Raw genomic sequence first — 17,214 nt, forward strand, 5'->3', positions numbered from 1 at the left:
TTCTCCTCTCTACTACTCTCTTCTTTCTCCTCTTTCCTTACCCCCCATCTCCCCGTCTCTCTCTACCCCCTCACCACAGGTCTTTATGGAAAGTGTTCATGTTCTACACACATTGTCCAATCAAGTACAGGTCCCTCCATTGTATAGGTCAATGTTAATGATCATGAAGTTATGGTTTTAAGAATAAAGATGACTTTTTCAATGTTGTGGGCATCGTGATCCTTGAAAGATTGATTGATTGTTTGTTTGATTGGTTAATGAACTAATTTAGATAGATACAGTTCCTTCAGAAAGTATTCACACCCCTTGATTTTTTTCCACATTTTGTTATAAAGTGGGATTCAAATGAATTTAATTGTCAGTTTTTTGTCAACAATCTACTCAAAATACTCTAATGTCAAAGTGGAAGAAAAATTCTAACATTTATAAAAAATAATATATGAAAAAATAAAACACTAATATATCTTGATTTCAAATAGTTGAAGTCAGAAGTTTACATACACTTTCTTTGCAGTCATTAAAAATTGATTTCAACCAAGTCCACAGATTTCTTGTTATCAAAATATCGTTTTGGCTAGTCGGTTAGGACATCTACTTTGTGCATGACACCGTAATTTTTCCAACAATTGTTTACAGACAGATTATTTCACTTATAATTCACTGTATCACAATTCCAGAAGTTAACGTAAACTAAGTTGACTGTGCCTTTAAACAGCTTGGGAAATTCCAGAAAATTATGTCATGGCAGCATCGTGTTGTGGAGGTGCTTTGCTGCACGAGGGACTGCACTTCACAAAATAGATGGCTTCATGAGGAAGGAAAATAATGTGGATATATTGAAGCAACATCTCAAGACATCAGTCAGGAAGTTAAAGCTTGGTCGCAAATGGGTCTTCCAAATAGACAACGACCCCAAGCATACTTCCAAAGTTGTGGCAAAATGGCGTAAGGACAAAAAAGTCAAGGTATTGGAGTGGCCATCACAAGATGTCTGCCGGCAGGCACAATGGCTTCGGAAAGTCTTTCTTCTTATTGGCAGGGACTAGGGAGTTTTTTAGGAAAAAAATTAACAGAATAGAAAAGCACAGGAAAATCCTAGAGGAAAATCTGGTTACGGTTGCTTTCCAACGGACAAATTCACCTTTCAGCAAGACAATAACCCAAAACACAAGGCCAAATACAGTACCAGTCAAAAGTTTGTACACACCTACTCATTCAAGTGTTTTTCTTTATTGTTGTTATTTTGTACATTGTAGAAAGTAGTGAAGACATCAAAGCTATGAAATAATACAAATGGAATCATGTAGTAACCAAAAAAGTGTTAAACAAATCAAAATAGATTTTATATTTGAGATTCTTCAAAGTAGCCACCATTTGCCTTGATGACAGTTTTGCACACTCTTGGCATTCTCTCAACCAGCTTTAGCTGGAATGCTTTTCCAACTGTCTTGAAGGAGTTCCCACATATGCTGAGCACTTGTTGCCTGCTTTTCCTTCACTCTGCGGTCCAACTCATTCCAAACCATCTCAATTGGGTTGAGGTCGGGTGATTGTGGAGGCAAGGTCATCTGATGCGGCACTCCATCACTCTCCTTCTTGGTCAAATAACCCTTACAAAGCCTGGAGGTGTGTTTGGTCATTGTCCTGTTAAAAAACAAATGATAGTCCCAGTCAGAGCAAACCAGATGGAATGGTGTATCGCTGCAGAATGCTGTGGTAGCCATGCTGGTTAAGTCTGCTTTGAATTCTAAATAAATCACAGACATTGTCACCAGCAAAGCACCCCAACACCATCACACCTCCTCCATGCTTCACGGTGGGAACCACACATACGGAGATCTTCCGTTCACCTACTCTGCGTCTCACAAAGACACAGCGGTTGGAACCATAAATCTCAAATTTGGACTCATCAGACCAAAGGACAGATTTCCACCGGTCTAATGTCCATTGCTTGTGTTTCTTGGCCCAAGCAAGTCTCTTATTATTATTGATGTCCTTTAGTAGTGGTTTCTTTGCAACAATTAGACAATGAAGGCCTGATTCACTCAGTCTCCTCTGAACAGTTGATGATGAGATGTGTCTGTTACTTGAACTCTGTGAAGCATTTATTTGAGCTTCAATTGCTGAGGCTGGTAACTCTAATTAATTTATCCTCTGCCGCAGAGGTAACTCTGGGTCTTCCTTTCCTGTGGCGGTCTTCATGAGAGCCAGTTTCATCACAGCACATGATGGTTTTTGCAACTGCACTTGAAGAAATGTTCAAAGTTCTTGACATTTCTGGATTGACTTACCTTCATGTCTTAAAGTAATGATGGACTGTCATTTCTCTTTGCTTATTTGAGCTGTTCTTGCCATAATATGGACTTGGTCTTTTACCAAATAGGGCTATCTTCTGTATGCCACCCCTACCTTGTCACAACACAAATGATTGGTTCAAACACATTAAGAGGGGAAGAAATTCCACAAATAAACGTTTAACAAGGCACACTTGTTAATTTAAATGCATTCCAGGTGACTACCTCATGAAGCTGGTTGAGAGAATGCCACAAGTGTGCAAAGCTGTCATCAAGGCAAAGGGTGTCTACTTTGAAAAATCGCAAATTTGAAATATATTTTGTCTTTCTTAATTACTACATGAATCCATGTGTTATTTCATAGTTTTGATGTCTTCACTATTATTCTACAATGTACAAATAAAGAAAAACCCTTGAATGAGTAAGTGTGTCCAAACTTTTGACTGGTACTGCATATACTGGCAGTATAAATCGGCATGAAAATCTATGGCAATAATTCAAAATGTCTATCTAGCAATGATCAACAACCAATCCTAAAAATAATAATGTGGAAATATTCTACAATCCAGGTGTGCAAAGCTCTTAGAGACTTACCCAGAAAGACTCACAGCTGTAATCACTGCCAAAGGACACTGGAACACATGTTGTTTTGGCATGAGAAAACTATGCTATAATGTGTATAATTTGTTCATAAAGTGTGTGACTGGTTATTTTATCCACATACAGTACATTTAGCATTAGCCACATTTTTGTAGCATAGTCATAGCAGTGGTGTAAAGTACTTAAGTAAAAAGTACTTTAAAGTACTACTTAAGTTGTTTTATGGGGTATCTGTACTTTACTTTTTATATTTTTGACAACTTTTACTTTTACTTCACTACATTCCTAAAGAAAATAATATACTTTTAACTCCATGCATTTTTTCTGACACCCCGAAAAGTACTTATTACATTTTAAATACAGGAAATTATCAGATTCCCGCACTTATCAAGAGAACATCTCTGGTCATCCCTACTACCTCTGATCTGGCAGATTCACTAAACACACATGCTTCATTTGTAAATGATGTCTGAGCGTTGGAGTGTGTCCTTAGCTATCCGTAAAAAAAAAAGAGCTTAATGTAGGCAATCTTAAATGATTCATACTTTTACTTTTGCTACCTAAGTAATTACACGTTTTCTTTACATACCTAAGCAATTACATGTAGTATATTTAAAACCAAATGCTTTTAGACCTTTACACAAGTAGTATTTTACTCGGTGACCTTTACTTTTACTTGTCATTTGCTATTAAGGTATCTTTACTTTTACTCAAGTATGACAACTGGGTACTTTTTCCACCACTGGTCATACTGTAGCTGCATACTGTAGCTCATACTGTAGCTACATACTGTAGCTCATACTGTAGCTCATACTGTAGCCAGATAGCTTTAGAATTAGCTCATAGCAGTACAGTACAGTACAGTACCAGAAAAGTGCCTGTCTGTGTTAACAGTAGAGAGACTGGCTAGTCAAGCAGTAGTCAACAGAGAGAAGAGCAGAGACAGGACTGTCACTAGCCTACCTCTCTCTAACTGGAGCCTGTGGATGGTTGGTACAGTGCATTCGGAAAATATTCAAACCCTTGATCTTTTCCACATATTGTTATGTTACAGCCTTATTGTAAAATGGATTAACCTCATCAATCTACACACAATACCCCAAAATGATAAAGTGTTTTTTAGAAATGTTGGCAAATTTATTAAAAATACAAAACAGAAATACCTTATTTACAAAGGCATTCAGACCCCTTGCTATGAGACTCGAACTTGAGCTCAGGGGCATCCTGTTTCCATTGATCATCCTTGAGATGTTTCTACAACTTGATTGGAGTCAACCTGTGATAAATTTAATTTATTGGACATCATTTGGAAAGGCACACACCTGTCTATATAAGGTCCCTAAGTTGACAGTGAATGTCAGAGCAAAAACCAAGCCATGAGGTCGAAGGAATTGTCCGTAGAGCTCTGAGACAGGATTGTGTAGAGGCACAGGTCCGGGGAAGGATACCAAAAAATTGCTGCAGCATTGAAGGTCCCCCAAGAACACAGTGGCTTCCATCATTCTTAAATGGAAGAAATTTGGAACAACCAAGACTCTTCCTTGAGCTGGCTGCCTGGCCAAACGGCGCAATCAGCGGAGAAGGGCCTTGGACAGTGAGATGACCAAGAGCTAGATGGTCACTCTGACAGAGCTCCAGAGTTCCTCTGTGGAGATGGGAGAACCTTCCAGAAGGACAACCATCTCTGCAGCACTCTACCAATCAAGCCTTTATGGTAGAGTGGCCGGAGGGAATCCACTCCTCAGTAAAAGGCATATGACAGCCCACTTGGAGTTTGCAAAAAGGCCCCTAAAGGACTCTCAGGCCATGAGAAACAAGATTCTCTGGTCTGATGAAACCAAGATTGAACTCTTTGGCCTGAATGCCAAGTTTCATGTCTGGAGGAAACCTGGTACCATCCCTACTGTGAAGCATGGTGGTGTTAGCATCATGCTGGGGGGATGTTTATCAGCAGCAGAGACTGGGAGACTAGTCAGGATCGAGGGCAAAGATGAAAGGAGCAAAGTACAGAGAGATCCTTGATGAAAACCTGCTCCAGAGTGCTCAAGACATCAAACTGGGGTGAAGCTTCACCTTCCAACAGGACAACAACCTTAAGCACACAGTCAAGACAGCGCAGGAGCGGCATCGGGACAAGTCTCTGAATGTCCTTGAGTAGCCCAGCCAGAACCTGGACTTGAACCCGATCGAATCTCTGGAGAGACCTGAAAATAGCTGTGCAGCAACGCTCCCCATCCAACCTGACAGAGCTTGAGATGATCTGCAGAGAAGAATGTGAGAAACTCCCCAAATACAGGTGTGCCAAGCTTGTAGCGTCATCCCCAAGAAGACTCAAGGCTGTAATCACTGCCAAAGGTGCTTCAACAAAGTACTGAGTAAAGTGTCTGAATACTTATGTATATGTGATGTTTCAGTTTTTTATAGATTTGCCAACATTTCCAAAAACCTGTTTTTACTTTTTCATTATGGGGTATTGTGTGTAGATTGATGATAGAAAAAAAACACTTTCATTCATTTTAAAATTAAGGCTGTAACATAACAAAATGTGGAAAAAGTCAACAGGTCTGAATCCTTTTTGACTGTGCGTAGGGTTAAAGTGACTAGACAACAGGATAGATAATAGGCAGCAGCAGGTAGCCATGTTATTAGCTATTCAGCATTCTTGTTTGGCAGTTTTATGGCTTGGGGGTAGAAGCTGTTTAGGGTCCTGTTGGTTCCAGACTTGGTGCACTGATACCGCCTGTTAAGGGTCCTGTTGGTTCCAGACTTGGTGCACTGATACCGCTTGCAGTGAGGTAGCAGAGAGAACAGTTTATACTTGGGTGGCTGGAGTCCTTGACAATCTCAGTCCTCTGTCACGTTTCTTGGCTTGGCTTTATCCCTCAATCTCTATGTTTCTTTCTCTCTCTCTCTCTCTCTCTCCCGCTCTCTATTTCTCTCTCTCCCCTCCCGCTCTCTATTTCTCTCTCTCCCCTCCCGCTTTCCCTACTCTCTCATCCCCTTATCTTTCCCTACTCTCTCATCCCCTTATCTTTCTCTCTCAGTCTCTCTTTTTCCTTCTATTGCTTTCTTTCCTTATCTCTCTTTCCTTCTCTCATTCCCCTCTCTCCCCCATTTTTACACTCTCCCTCTCTCCCTCTTTCTCTGCCAAAATATATCTCTACATTCCAGCAGCAAATGGAGCCTCCTGCTACTGTGTGTTATAAAACATGGAAGCATGTCCTGATCATACTGACTGATTAACTATGACAGGAATAACTAAGAGACCATCAACACTACATGCTGTGGCTCAATGTGGGCTAACAGAATAAAAAAGAAAAACAACAACTTTGTCAACAATCTAAAAGTCTTCCAGGCACAAGTTTAACTGTGTACTTTTATTTTGAAGACGCTCGGTTTGAGTCCTGTCAACCTTCTACAATGACATTAAACTGATGATGTCATAACAATGAAGTCTTATCACACTTTACACACATATCAATTTACACACAATATCCCATAATGACAAAGCAAAAATAGGTTTTTAGACATTTTTGCAAATGTATTCTAAATTTTAAAAAACTGAAATATAACATTTACATAAGTATTCAGACACTCTACTCAGTACTTTGTTGAAGTACCTTTGGCAGCGATTACAGCCTTGAGTCTTCTTTGGTATGACGCTACATGCTTGGTACACCTGTATTTGGGGAGTTTCTCCCATTCTTCTCAGCAAATCCTCTCAAGCGCTGTCAGGTTGGATGGAGAGCGTCTCTCCAGAGATGTTCGATCGGGTTCAAGTCCGGGCTCTGGCTGGGCCACTCAAGGACATTCAGAGACTATTCCCAAAGCCAATCCTGTGTTGTCTTGGCTGTGTGCTTAGGGTTGTTGTCCTGTTGGAGGGTGAACCTTCGCCCCAGTCTGACGTCCTGAACGCTCTGGAGCAAGTTTTCATCAAGGATCTCTCTGTACTTTGTTCCGTTCATAATTCAATTCTGACTAGTCTTCCTGCCGCTGAAAAACATCCCCACGGCATGATTCTGCCACCACCATGTTTCACCGTAGGGATGGTGTCAGGATTCCTCCAGATGTGATGCTTGGCATTCAGGCCAAAAAGTTACATCTTAGTTTGTTCAGACCAGAGAATCTAATTTCTCATGTTCTGAGAATCCTTTAAGGTGCCTTTTGGCAAACTCCAAGCAGGCTGTCATGAGCCATTTACTGAGGAGTCAATGGGTCTTTATACTTACTTTCCGAATGCACTGTATACAGATACAGTATTTTGTTATTTGGGGGTTAATAGGAGACAGTGACTGTAGCAGAGCAGGTGAGGTGAACCAGAGTGTGACAGACAGGTGAGCAGACAGAGAAACAGACAGGTCTCTCCCTATAGGTGAGTAAAGGACATGACAAGCTTGTCAACAGAGAGGGGAGGTAGGGAGGGTCATCCATTAGGCGTTGGGGACACAGCTAGCTAGTTTACTTACTCATAAGAAAACGTGAGGTGTGAATGATAGAAATCGAGAAGGTTGATAGGGAGAGATGGTTAGGAAGAGAGAGGGAGAGAGAGGACGTGAGAAGAGAGAGAAATCAACAGTGTAGGCTACTGTACATGGCTTTGAGGGCATCCCCCTCCCCTCCTCCTCACCCCTTGACATGCTCTCTAAGTGCCCTTCTCTCCTCCCCATATCTGGTCCCTGCCCTGGGTGATACTGTGGTGTCTGCACTTCTGGCCCTCTATAGATTACCCCTGCTTTTGTCGGTTGGACAAAGAGAGGCCCCTCCCCGCTGCTGACCCGGAGCTTTCAGCGTGGCCCCTTGCCAGGGGAGGCTTTAAAAGGGTGGGGGCGCGTGAGTCCTCTCACTCTCATTCCAGGACAGCCAAGGGCATCAAAGCAAGGTGAGTCCCTCTGTCCCACCCAGCACCAGCCTGATCATCCACCCAGCAAGCCAGGCAGGCAAGCAGGCATGTTGAGCGGGGCAGAGTACCCAGGGTAGGGTAGCAGGCCCCATACTGACTTGGTCTGTCCCCCACCACTTCGCACTGCAGCCTAGCAGGCCCAAAGGCCTAACTCTGGGTGGCGGAAACAGAGACCAGGCGCTGACATAGGATGGACAGAGAAAGAGAGATGGAGAGAGGAGAAAAAAAGGAGGGAAAAGGGGGTAAATAGACACGAGACGAGAAAAATGGTTAGATCGACACAGGAAAAAAAGGGGAAAAAATAGACAGAGTAGTATCCTGGATATGCACCATGGCCAGCTGGACTTTCCTCATTCTAATCGGGGCTGTGTAAATAGCTGCTGATGATTTCAATCCAGCCTCACACAATGGTCCTGCTGTCCAGGCCAGTTGCTCCACAGCTCATGCTTTTCGGCTCGCTGGGATACTAACCTCACAGGCGTTTCAGCACCGAACAACACATAGTTAAATCAAGCCTTTTAGCCCTGCATACAAAGCTAAACCAGCCTTTTCACATTCTAGAGCATTGGAGCTGTACAGGCCTTTTCAGTACAAAAGCATAGCGTAGCTGTGGTCGTAGAGTATGAATAGTTTACACACATGGATGGAGTCCTGCTGTGCTAACCTGCCATTGGAAACTATTCTGGGGTTTGAAGCACAAAGCTTCTCCATTTTCTCCCTCCACCAGCTATTTTATTTGTTTTTGTGTTTTAATTTTCACCCATATATTTTTTTGATGCTCAGTAGTTTTTGATATGGGCAAACTTTGTTTCTAAACATTGTTGTGTGTCTGGGGCACTGTGTATGTGTGTGTTAATAATGTGAGTGTGTGTGTGTGTGTGTGTGTGTGTGTGTGTGTGTGTGTGTGTGTGTGTGTGTGTGTGTGTGTGTGTGTGTGTGTGTGTGTGTGTGTGTGTGTGTGTGTGTGTGTGTGTGTGTGTGTGTGTGTGTGTGTGTGTGTGTGTGTGTAATATGAGTATGAATGTGTGGGAAAGAAATTCTCATCACGAGTTCATCACATTCTGCACTTTGTAGGACTACAATTGTTTATAACAGTCCTACTATCTGTCCTCTCTCATTCCAGACAAGATGACTCACCATTGTACCAAGTTCTCCGGCCACTGGAAGGTATGTGAGACTGATTAACTGAGTGTATGGATGACAGCACAGCTCAATGCATTATGTAAAGGTCTGTTCTGGCCCTGTTTCAAAACTTCTACAATTCATCCTTTCTTGCAGTAGTCAATGATCTGAAAGCAATGTAGTGTACTTCCATCTATCCAGCTACGTCAGAACAGTGATTACCCCAAGGAGGGAAGAGGGGAAGGAAGGATGGATTTGTTAAGTATTTGAGCATAGCCTGCCTGTGTGTTCAGGAAAGCTCTTTAACAGAGGGCTGTGTGAGAAACAGGCTGAGCTCAGTACACACCGTTTATCACAGGAGACAATTCTGTCATAACAGCAGGCTCGGGTCTAGACACACTATTTCTGTTCCAGCTGAACAGATTACACCCTGCCCAAATTTAGACGAAACAGACCACATTGCATTACCATAGTCTCATATGATTGGTCCATTTATCCAGGTTCATGTAACTGTTATTAGAACCAAATTGACCAATATCCCAGCTTTAAAGAGGTAGTTGTAGAGATACTTGTGTCTGCACCCAAACCTCAGCTTTAACCTGTCCAGGTAAATAGATAGATAGAGTACGTAAGTCATGTCTCTCTCTCTCTGCCCCTCTCAGATCATTGTCTTCGACGAGGAGTGCTTCCAGGGCCGTCGGCATGAGTTCACCTCCGAGTGCTGCAATGTGATGGAGTTTGGTTTTGAGACCGTGCGCTCCCTCAGGATTGAGAGTGGAGCGTGAGTAAAAAACACACACAAATCCACATACACACGCAGACACACTCACCTAGCACTGTATGGTTTCAGACTTTAGAACTATTGCTCAGAGAAGCCGGGGGAAAATGATGATATCGACGCAATCTCTGACTTCTTCCCTTTCTCCCTCCCATCTTCTCTCCATCTCCCTCTCTCCCTCCCTGACCTTTCTCTCCCTCTCTCCTATAGTTGGATTGGCTATGAGCATGCTTCCTACCAGGGCCAGCAGTTTGTGCTGGAGAGAGGAGAGTACCCCCAGTGCGATGCCTTCAGTGGTAGCAATGCCTACCACATAGAGAGGATGACCTCCTTCAGGCCCATTGCCTGCGCTGTGAGTAACACAACCACCACTCTCTCTATCCATATCTCTTTTTACCACTACCTATTCTACACTCTTCCTCTTGACTGACTAACTGACATCCCCCCTGTCCTCTCCCCTCCAGAACCACAGGGAGTGCCGTATGACCATCTATGAGCGCGAGAACTTCCTGGGTCGTAAGGGCGAGCTGAGTGACGACTACCCCTCCCTTCAGGCCATGGGCTGGTGCAACAACGAGGTCGGCTCCCTCAGGATCCAGTCTGGAGCGTGAGTAGCCAGCCGTAGTCCCCTCTCACCCAGTCCCCTAACACATCTCCCTCTCACCCTGTCTCTCACCCTCTCTCCTTCTCTCAAATCAAATCACATGTTATTTGTCACATGCTTTGTAGACAACAGGTGTAGACTAACAGTGAAATGCTTACTTTACGGCCCTTCCCAACAATGCAGAGAGAAAGAAAATAGAGAAATAATAGAAAAGTAAAACACGTAATACTACACTCACTCTCAAGCGCTCACTCCAATCTGCCTCTCTCTCTTACATTCTCTATGAATCTCTCTCATCCTCGCTACAATTTCATTTTTTACTACTTCCCTAGCCTCATGGTATCCCTTTCCGCCAACTGACTCTGAAATCTCTCTGTCTCTCTACCTAACAGTTTCGTGTGCTACCAGTACCCCGGATACCGCGGCTACCAGTACATCATGGAGTGTGACCGTCACTGTGGCGAGTACAAGCACTTCAGGGAGTTCGGCTCCCACTCCCAGACCCCTCAGATCCAGTCCATCCGCCGCATTCAGCAGTAATTTCACCCGTTACCCCAAGCTTATCCCCAATGCTGAATAAACTGTCTTTCTAAAACCTCACTGACCTACTGTCCATGATTCTGCCTCTCTGATTGTATGTCAACTGTAGATTAAATGGTACTATGAGATAAATATAGCTAGAGAGAAACAAACAAACAATTCAATAAATAAACAAACAAACAATTAAACAGAGGGATATTTAGACATGTTTGAGTACTTCTGACAATAATACCTTCACTGGCCGGCAGGGGGCGCTACGTCTCCAGTGATGCCTCTATAAAAGTTAAATATCATAATAAAATGCGGATTGGTTAAATCAAATATAACGGTGCGATGACGCACATTGCTGGATAGAATCACACACATATCATATTGACGACACCTGGCCCTGATGGCCTGTCAGTTGAATTCTATAGACAGTTTTGAGAGTTACTAGAATAACCTATTTTTTATGTTTCAAGATTGCATTGAAAATGAGGAAATGGTCTCCACTTGAAACAGGGCCATATTTCACTGATTCCGAAGCCAGATAAAGACCCTTCTCTCAACGTTGATTACAAATTGATTGCTCTGGTTTATGCCAAAAGATTAAAGAAAGGAATAGATACCATTATAAATGAGACTCAAACTGGATTTTTGAAGGGCCGTCACATAAACTCTAACATTAGTTTATTCTTTGACCTTCTAGATTATTCAGATGCAATTGACTCAGATGCGGTTGCCTAATTTTTGGACATCTGTAAAGCCTTTGACACAATTGAACATTAATTTCTTTTTAGGTCACTTAAACTCTTTGGCTTCTGTGAAAATGTTATCAAATCATGTGCATGTTTTACAAAGATATAAATAGTTCTGTGTTACAAAACCTTAATAGATCCAAAAGATTCAGTACCAACAGAAGTGTATGACAGAGATGCCCAATTTTGCCATTTTGATTTATTTTGGTTGTGGAACTTCTATATCTAGATATTCTGAATAATGCAAATTTGTATGGCTTAACCATATTTAACAAAGAAATCAACATTTCCCAACTGGCTGATGATATTACTCTTTTTTTAAGAGACAAAGACCAGGTCGCACATGCCCTTAATGCTATAACTGCATTTTCTATTGCATCAGGATTAATGCTGAATGTTTCTAAATGTGAAATATTATGTTTATTTGACTCTGATGATAAAGAAATAGAAAATATTCCTGTAAAGGTCTGTGTTTAATATTTAGGAATAGATCTGTCAAAAAAAAACACTTAGTCAGACAAGATGTGAATTTCTCTCCTAAAATTAAGAAAACAAAAAATAGATTTAATAATTGGCTATAAAGGGATTTTTCTATACTTGGGAGAGTACTTCTGTCCAAGGCAGAGGGACTGTCTCATTTTGTGTACCCCTCATTACCTGTATTTGTAAATCCCTCTACTTGAAAAGAGACCCACAAGACCTTTCTTGACTTAATCTGGAAAAATAAGTCTCACAAACTAAAGAAATCTGTCCTCTCTAATAAAAGAGCTGAAGGCGGTCTAGAAGTGTTTCGATTTTGTTGACATAAATAACACTTTCAAGACCAAATGGTTGAAAAGATGCTTGATCAATACTGATACAATATGATATTTCATTCCAAATAATGTGTTTAATAATTTGGGAGGTCTTCAATTTTTACTGAAATGTAATTATATTCCTGAAAGATTACCCGCTAAATTGGCTAGGTTTCACCAACAAGATTTAATGGCCAGTAAAATATGTTTCCTGCAGAATTTTTCCCCACATAAAGCAATTTTTTTGAATAATTCAGACAAACCTGTAAGGAACAAGTCATTGTTCTACCTCAGCTGGCATGAGAGGAATATTGACTTTGTTCTTGATGTTTTTGACAACAGGGGTAATATTCTTACATATGAACAATTTATAACACTGAATGAGTTTCAAATACCTTTCAGAGAGTTTATTTCTGTGGTTAAAGCCGTTCCCAGTGGTTTAACTACACTAATGAAAACTCATCTTAGCTTTGGTAATGATCAAAAAGCTTATCCAGAACTCAGTTTGGAAGGCGTGGGCTTACTTGAGAAATCTTGTTGTATATATACATAAGACAAATTCTACATTCACAGAACCAACTTACGCCTAGAGGCACATTTTTCTGGAACATGCTTATTCCTGATATTGTCTGGAAAAAAGCTTGGTTAAGGTAAGGCCTTACTGTAGCGGGGTGCGTAATTGGCGGCAGAGAAGTCAGGCGCAGGAGAGCAGAACTTGGTAATAACCGGAGATTTATTAAGCAAAACCAACGGCATCCAGAACAACAAGAATAAATGGTCACAAAATAACCCGTCAAGCGCTCCCGGGGAACGTGCACAAGCTCTACAATAAACAATCCCACACAAGACATGGGGGGAACAGAGGGTTAAACACACAACAAGTAAATGAGGGAATTGAAACCAGGTATGCAAGGAACAATGGGAAAAAAAGGGAAAATGAAAGGAAAAAAGGGGGAAAAAATGAAATGGCTAGAAGACCGGCGACGCCGAGTGCTGAGCGCCGCCCGAACAAGGAGAGGACCTGACTTCGGCGGAAGTCGTGACAGGGGTTAATACGGTAATCGGGGGAAGCTGTAACCTATAACAAACCTCGTTCACTCTCCTCAGGACTTTAAATGGCCCCACAAACCACGGGCCCAGCTTCCGGCAGGGCAGGCGGAGGGGCGGGTTTAGAGAGCCAGACCCGGTCCCCCGGAGCAAACACCGGGGCCTCACTGCGGTGACGGTCTGCGCTGGCTTTATGGCGCAGTACGGCCCGCTGGAGGTGAACATGGGCGGCGTCCCATGTCTCCTCCGCGCACCTGAACCAGTCGTCCACTGCAGGAATCTCGGTCTGACTCTGATGCCAAGGTGCAAGAACCGGTTGGTACCCCAGTATGCACTGGAAGGGGGAGAGGTTCGAGGAGGAGTGGAGGAGCGAGTTCTGAGCCCATCTCGGCCCAGGGCACGAACGCTGCCCACTCCCCCGGCCGATCCTGGCAGGATATAACCCCCACACCACTAGAGGGATATCTTCAAACAACAACTTACCATCCTGATACAAGCCCGAGTATAGCCCACAAAGATCTCCGCCACGGCACAACCCAAGAGGGGCCCCAACCCAGACAGGAAGATCACGTCAGTGACTCAACCCACTCAAGGGACGCACTCCTCCTAGGGACGGCATGGAAGAGCACCAGTAAGCCAGTGACTCAGCCCCTGTAATAGAGTTAGAGGCAGAGAATCCCAGTGGAGAGAGTGGAACCGGCCAGACAGAGACAGCAAGGGCGGTTCGTTGCTCCAGAGACTTGCCGTTCACCTTCACACTCCTGGGCCAGACTACACTCAATCATATGACCCACTAAAGAGATTCTTCATTAAAGACTTAAAGTTTGAGACCGAGTCTGCATCTCTCACATGGGTAGACAGACCATTTCATAAAAATTGAGCTCTATAGGATAAAGCCCTGCCTCCAGCTGTTTGCTTATATATTCTAGGGACAATTAGGAGGCCTGCGTCTTGTAACCGTAGTGTACAAGTAGGTATGTACGGCAGGACCAAATCGGAAAGATAGGTAGGAGCAAGCCCATGTAATGCTTTGTAGGTTAGCATTAAAACCTTGAAAACAGCCCTTGCCTGAACAGGAAGCCAGTGTAGGGAGGCTAGCACTGGAGTAATATGATCACATTTTTTGGTTCTAGTCAGGATTCTAGCAGCTGTATTTAGCACCAACTAAAGTTTATTTAATGCTTTATCCGGTTAGCCGGAAAGTAGAGCATTGCAGTAGTCTAACCTAGAAGTAACAAAAGCATGGATTCATTTTTCTGCATCATTTTTGGACAGAAAGTTTCAGATTTTTGCAATGTTACGTAGATGGAAAAAAGCTGTCCTTGAAACAGTCTTGATATGTTCGTCAAAAGAGAGATCAGGGTCCAGAGTAACGCAGAGGTCCTTCACAGTTTTATTTGAGACCACTGTACAACCATCAAGATTAATTGTCAGATTCAACAGAAGATCTCTTTGTTTCTTGGGACCTAGAACAAGCATCTCTGTTTTGTCCGAGTTTAACGGTAGAAAGTTTGCAGCCATCCACTTCCTTACGTCTGAAACACAGGCTTCTAGCAAGGGCACTTTTAGGGCTTCACCATGTTTCATTGAAATGTACAGCTGTGTGTCATCCTCATAGCAGTGAAAGTTAACGTTATGTTTTTGAATGACATCCCTAAGAGGTAAAATATATAGTGAAAACAATAGTGAACCTAAAACGGAACCTTGAGGAACACCAATATTTACAGTTGATTTGTCAGAAGACAAACTGATATCTTTCTGACAGATTAGATCTAAACCAGGCTAGAACTTGTCCGTGTAGACCAATTTGGGTTTCCAATCTCTCCAAAAGAATGTGGTGATCGATGGTATCAAAAGCAGCACTAAGGTCTAGGAGCACGAGGACAGATGCCATTAAAAGACGCCATTAAAAGGTAATTTACCACCTTCACAAGTGCAGTCTCAGTGCTATGATGGGGTCTAAAACCAGACTGAAGCATTTTGTATACATTCAGGAAGGCAGTGAGTTGCTGCGCAACAGCCTTTTCTAATTTTTTTAAGAGGAATGGAAGATTCGATACAGGCCAATAGTTTTTTTATATTTTCTGGGTCAAGGTTTGGCTTTTTCAAGAGAGGCTTTATTACTTCCACTTTTAGTGAGTTTGGTCCACATCCGGTGGATAGAGAGCCGTTTATTATGTTCAACATAGGAGGGCCAAGCACAGGAAGCAGCTCTTTCAGTAGTTTAGTTGGAATAGGGTCCAGTATGCAGCTTGAAGGTTAAGACCACAATTATTTTCATCATTGTGTCAAGAGATATAGTACTAAAACATTTGAGTGTCTCCTTTGATCCTAGGTCCTGGCAGAGTTGTGCAGACTCAGGACAATGGAGCTTTGGAGGAATATGCAGATTTAAAGAGGAGTGCGTAATTAGCTTTCTAATGATCATGATATTTTCCTCAAAGAAGTTCATGAATTTATTACTGCTGAAGTGAAAGCCACCCTCTCTTGGGGAATGCCGCTTTTTAGTTAGCTTTGCGACAGTATCAAAAATAAATTTCAGATTGTTCTTATTTTCCTCAATTAAGTTGGAAAAATAGGATGATCGAGCAGCAGTGAGGGTTCTTCGATATTGCGCGGTACTGTCTTTCCAAGCTAGTCGGAAGACTTTGAGTTTGGTGTGGCGCCATTTCCGTTACAATTCTCTGGAAGCTTGCTTCAGAGCTCGATATTTTCTGTATACCAGGGAGCTAGTTTCTTATGACAAATGCTTTTTTGTTTTTAGTGGTACAACCGCATCTATGGTATTGCACAAGGTTAAACTGAGTTCCTCAGTTACAGTGGGGCAAAAAAGTATTTAGTCAGCCACCAATTGTGCAAGTTCTCCCACTTAAAAAGATGAGAGAGGCCTGTAATTTTCATCATAGGTACACTTCAACTATGACAGACAAAATTTGAGAAAACAAATCCAGAAAATCACATTGTAGGATTTTTTATGAATTTATTTGCAAATTATGGTGGAAATTAAGGTAAGGTAATGAGAGCAACTACCTGACCAAAACCCTGGATAAACATTTTGTAGTAATGGGCAAACCCTAGGAACCACTGCACCTCCTTTATCGTGGTGGGAGTCGGCCAATTACGCACAGCTGAAATGTGGTCACTCTCCATCTCCACCCCTGATGTGCAAATGCGGTACCCTAGGAAGGAGACGGACTGTTGGAAAAACAGACATTTCTTAGCCTTTGACGTACAGGTCATGCTCCAACAGTCGACCAAGCACCCTGCGCACCAGGGACACATGCTCAGCGCGTGCAGCAGAGTATATCAGAATGTCATCAATATACTCCACTACACCCTGCTCATGCAGGTCCCTGAAAATCTCATCTACAAAGGCTTGGAAGACTGATGGAGCATTCATTAACCAGTACGGCATGACGAAGTACTCATAATGCCCTGAGGTCGTGCTGAACGCTGTCTTCCACTCGTCTCCCTCCCGGATACGCACCAGGTTGTAAGCGCTCCTGAGATCTAATTTGGTTTCGATAGTCAATACACCTCCCTCAATGCGCAGACCTCCCTCCTTCTTCTTCACAAAAAATAAACTCGAGGAGGCGGGTGAAGTGGAGGACTGAATGTACCCCTGACGCAGGGATTCGGAGACATATGTTTCCATAGCCGCCGTCTCCGCCTGTGACAGGGGATACACGTGACTCCTGGGAAGTGCAGAGTTTACCAGGAGGTTTATCACACAATCACCCCGTCAATGGGGTGGTAATTGAGTCGCCTTCATTTTGGAGAAGGCGAGCGCCAAATCGG

At 42.7% G+C, this 17,214-nt stretch overlaps 1 protein-coding gene across 1 annotated transcript; it reads left to right on the forward strand.

Annotated features, from left to right (window-relative positions):
• Window positions 1-7,570: 7,570 nt before the first annotated feature.
• On the forward strand, window positions 7,571-10,898 carry LOC109881234 (beta-crystallin A4). Its single transcript, XM_020473386.2, has 6 exons — window positions 7,571-7,773; window positions 8,918-8,961; window positions 9,579-9,697; window positions 9,905-10,046; window positions 10,159-10,301; window positions 10,691-10,898. Exons 2-6 carry the CDS (start codon window positions 8,923-8,925, stop codon window positions 10,836-10,838), a joined length of 591 nt encoding a protein of 196 aa, XP_020328975.1. The 5' UTR covers window positions 7,571-7,773; window positions 8,918-8,922; the 3' UTR covers window positions 10,839-10,898.
• Window positions 10,899-17,214: the final 6,316 nt, after the last annotated feature.

The sequence above is a fragment of the Oncorhynchus kisutch genome, linkage group LG23, assembly GCF_002021735.2.
Source record: "Oncorhynchus kisutch isolate 150728-3 linkage group LG23, Okis_V2, whole genome shotgun sequence".
NCBI lineage: Eukaryota > Metazoa > Chordata > Actinopteri > Salmoniformes > Salmonidae > Oncorhynchus > Oncorhynchus kisutch.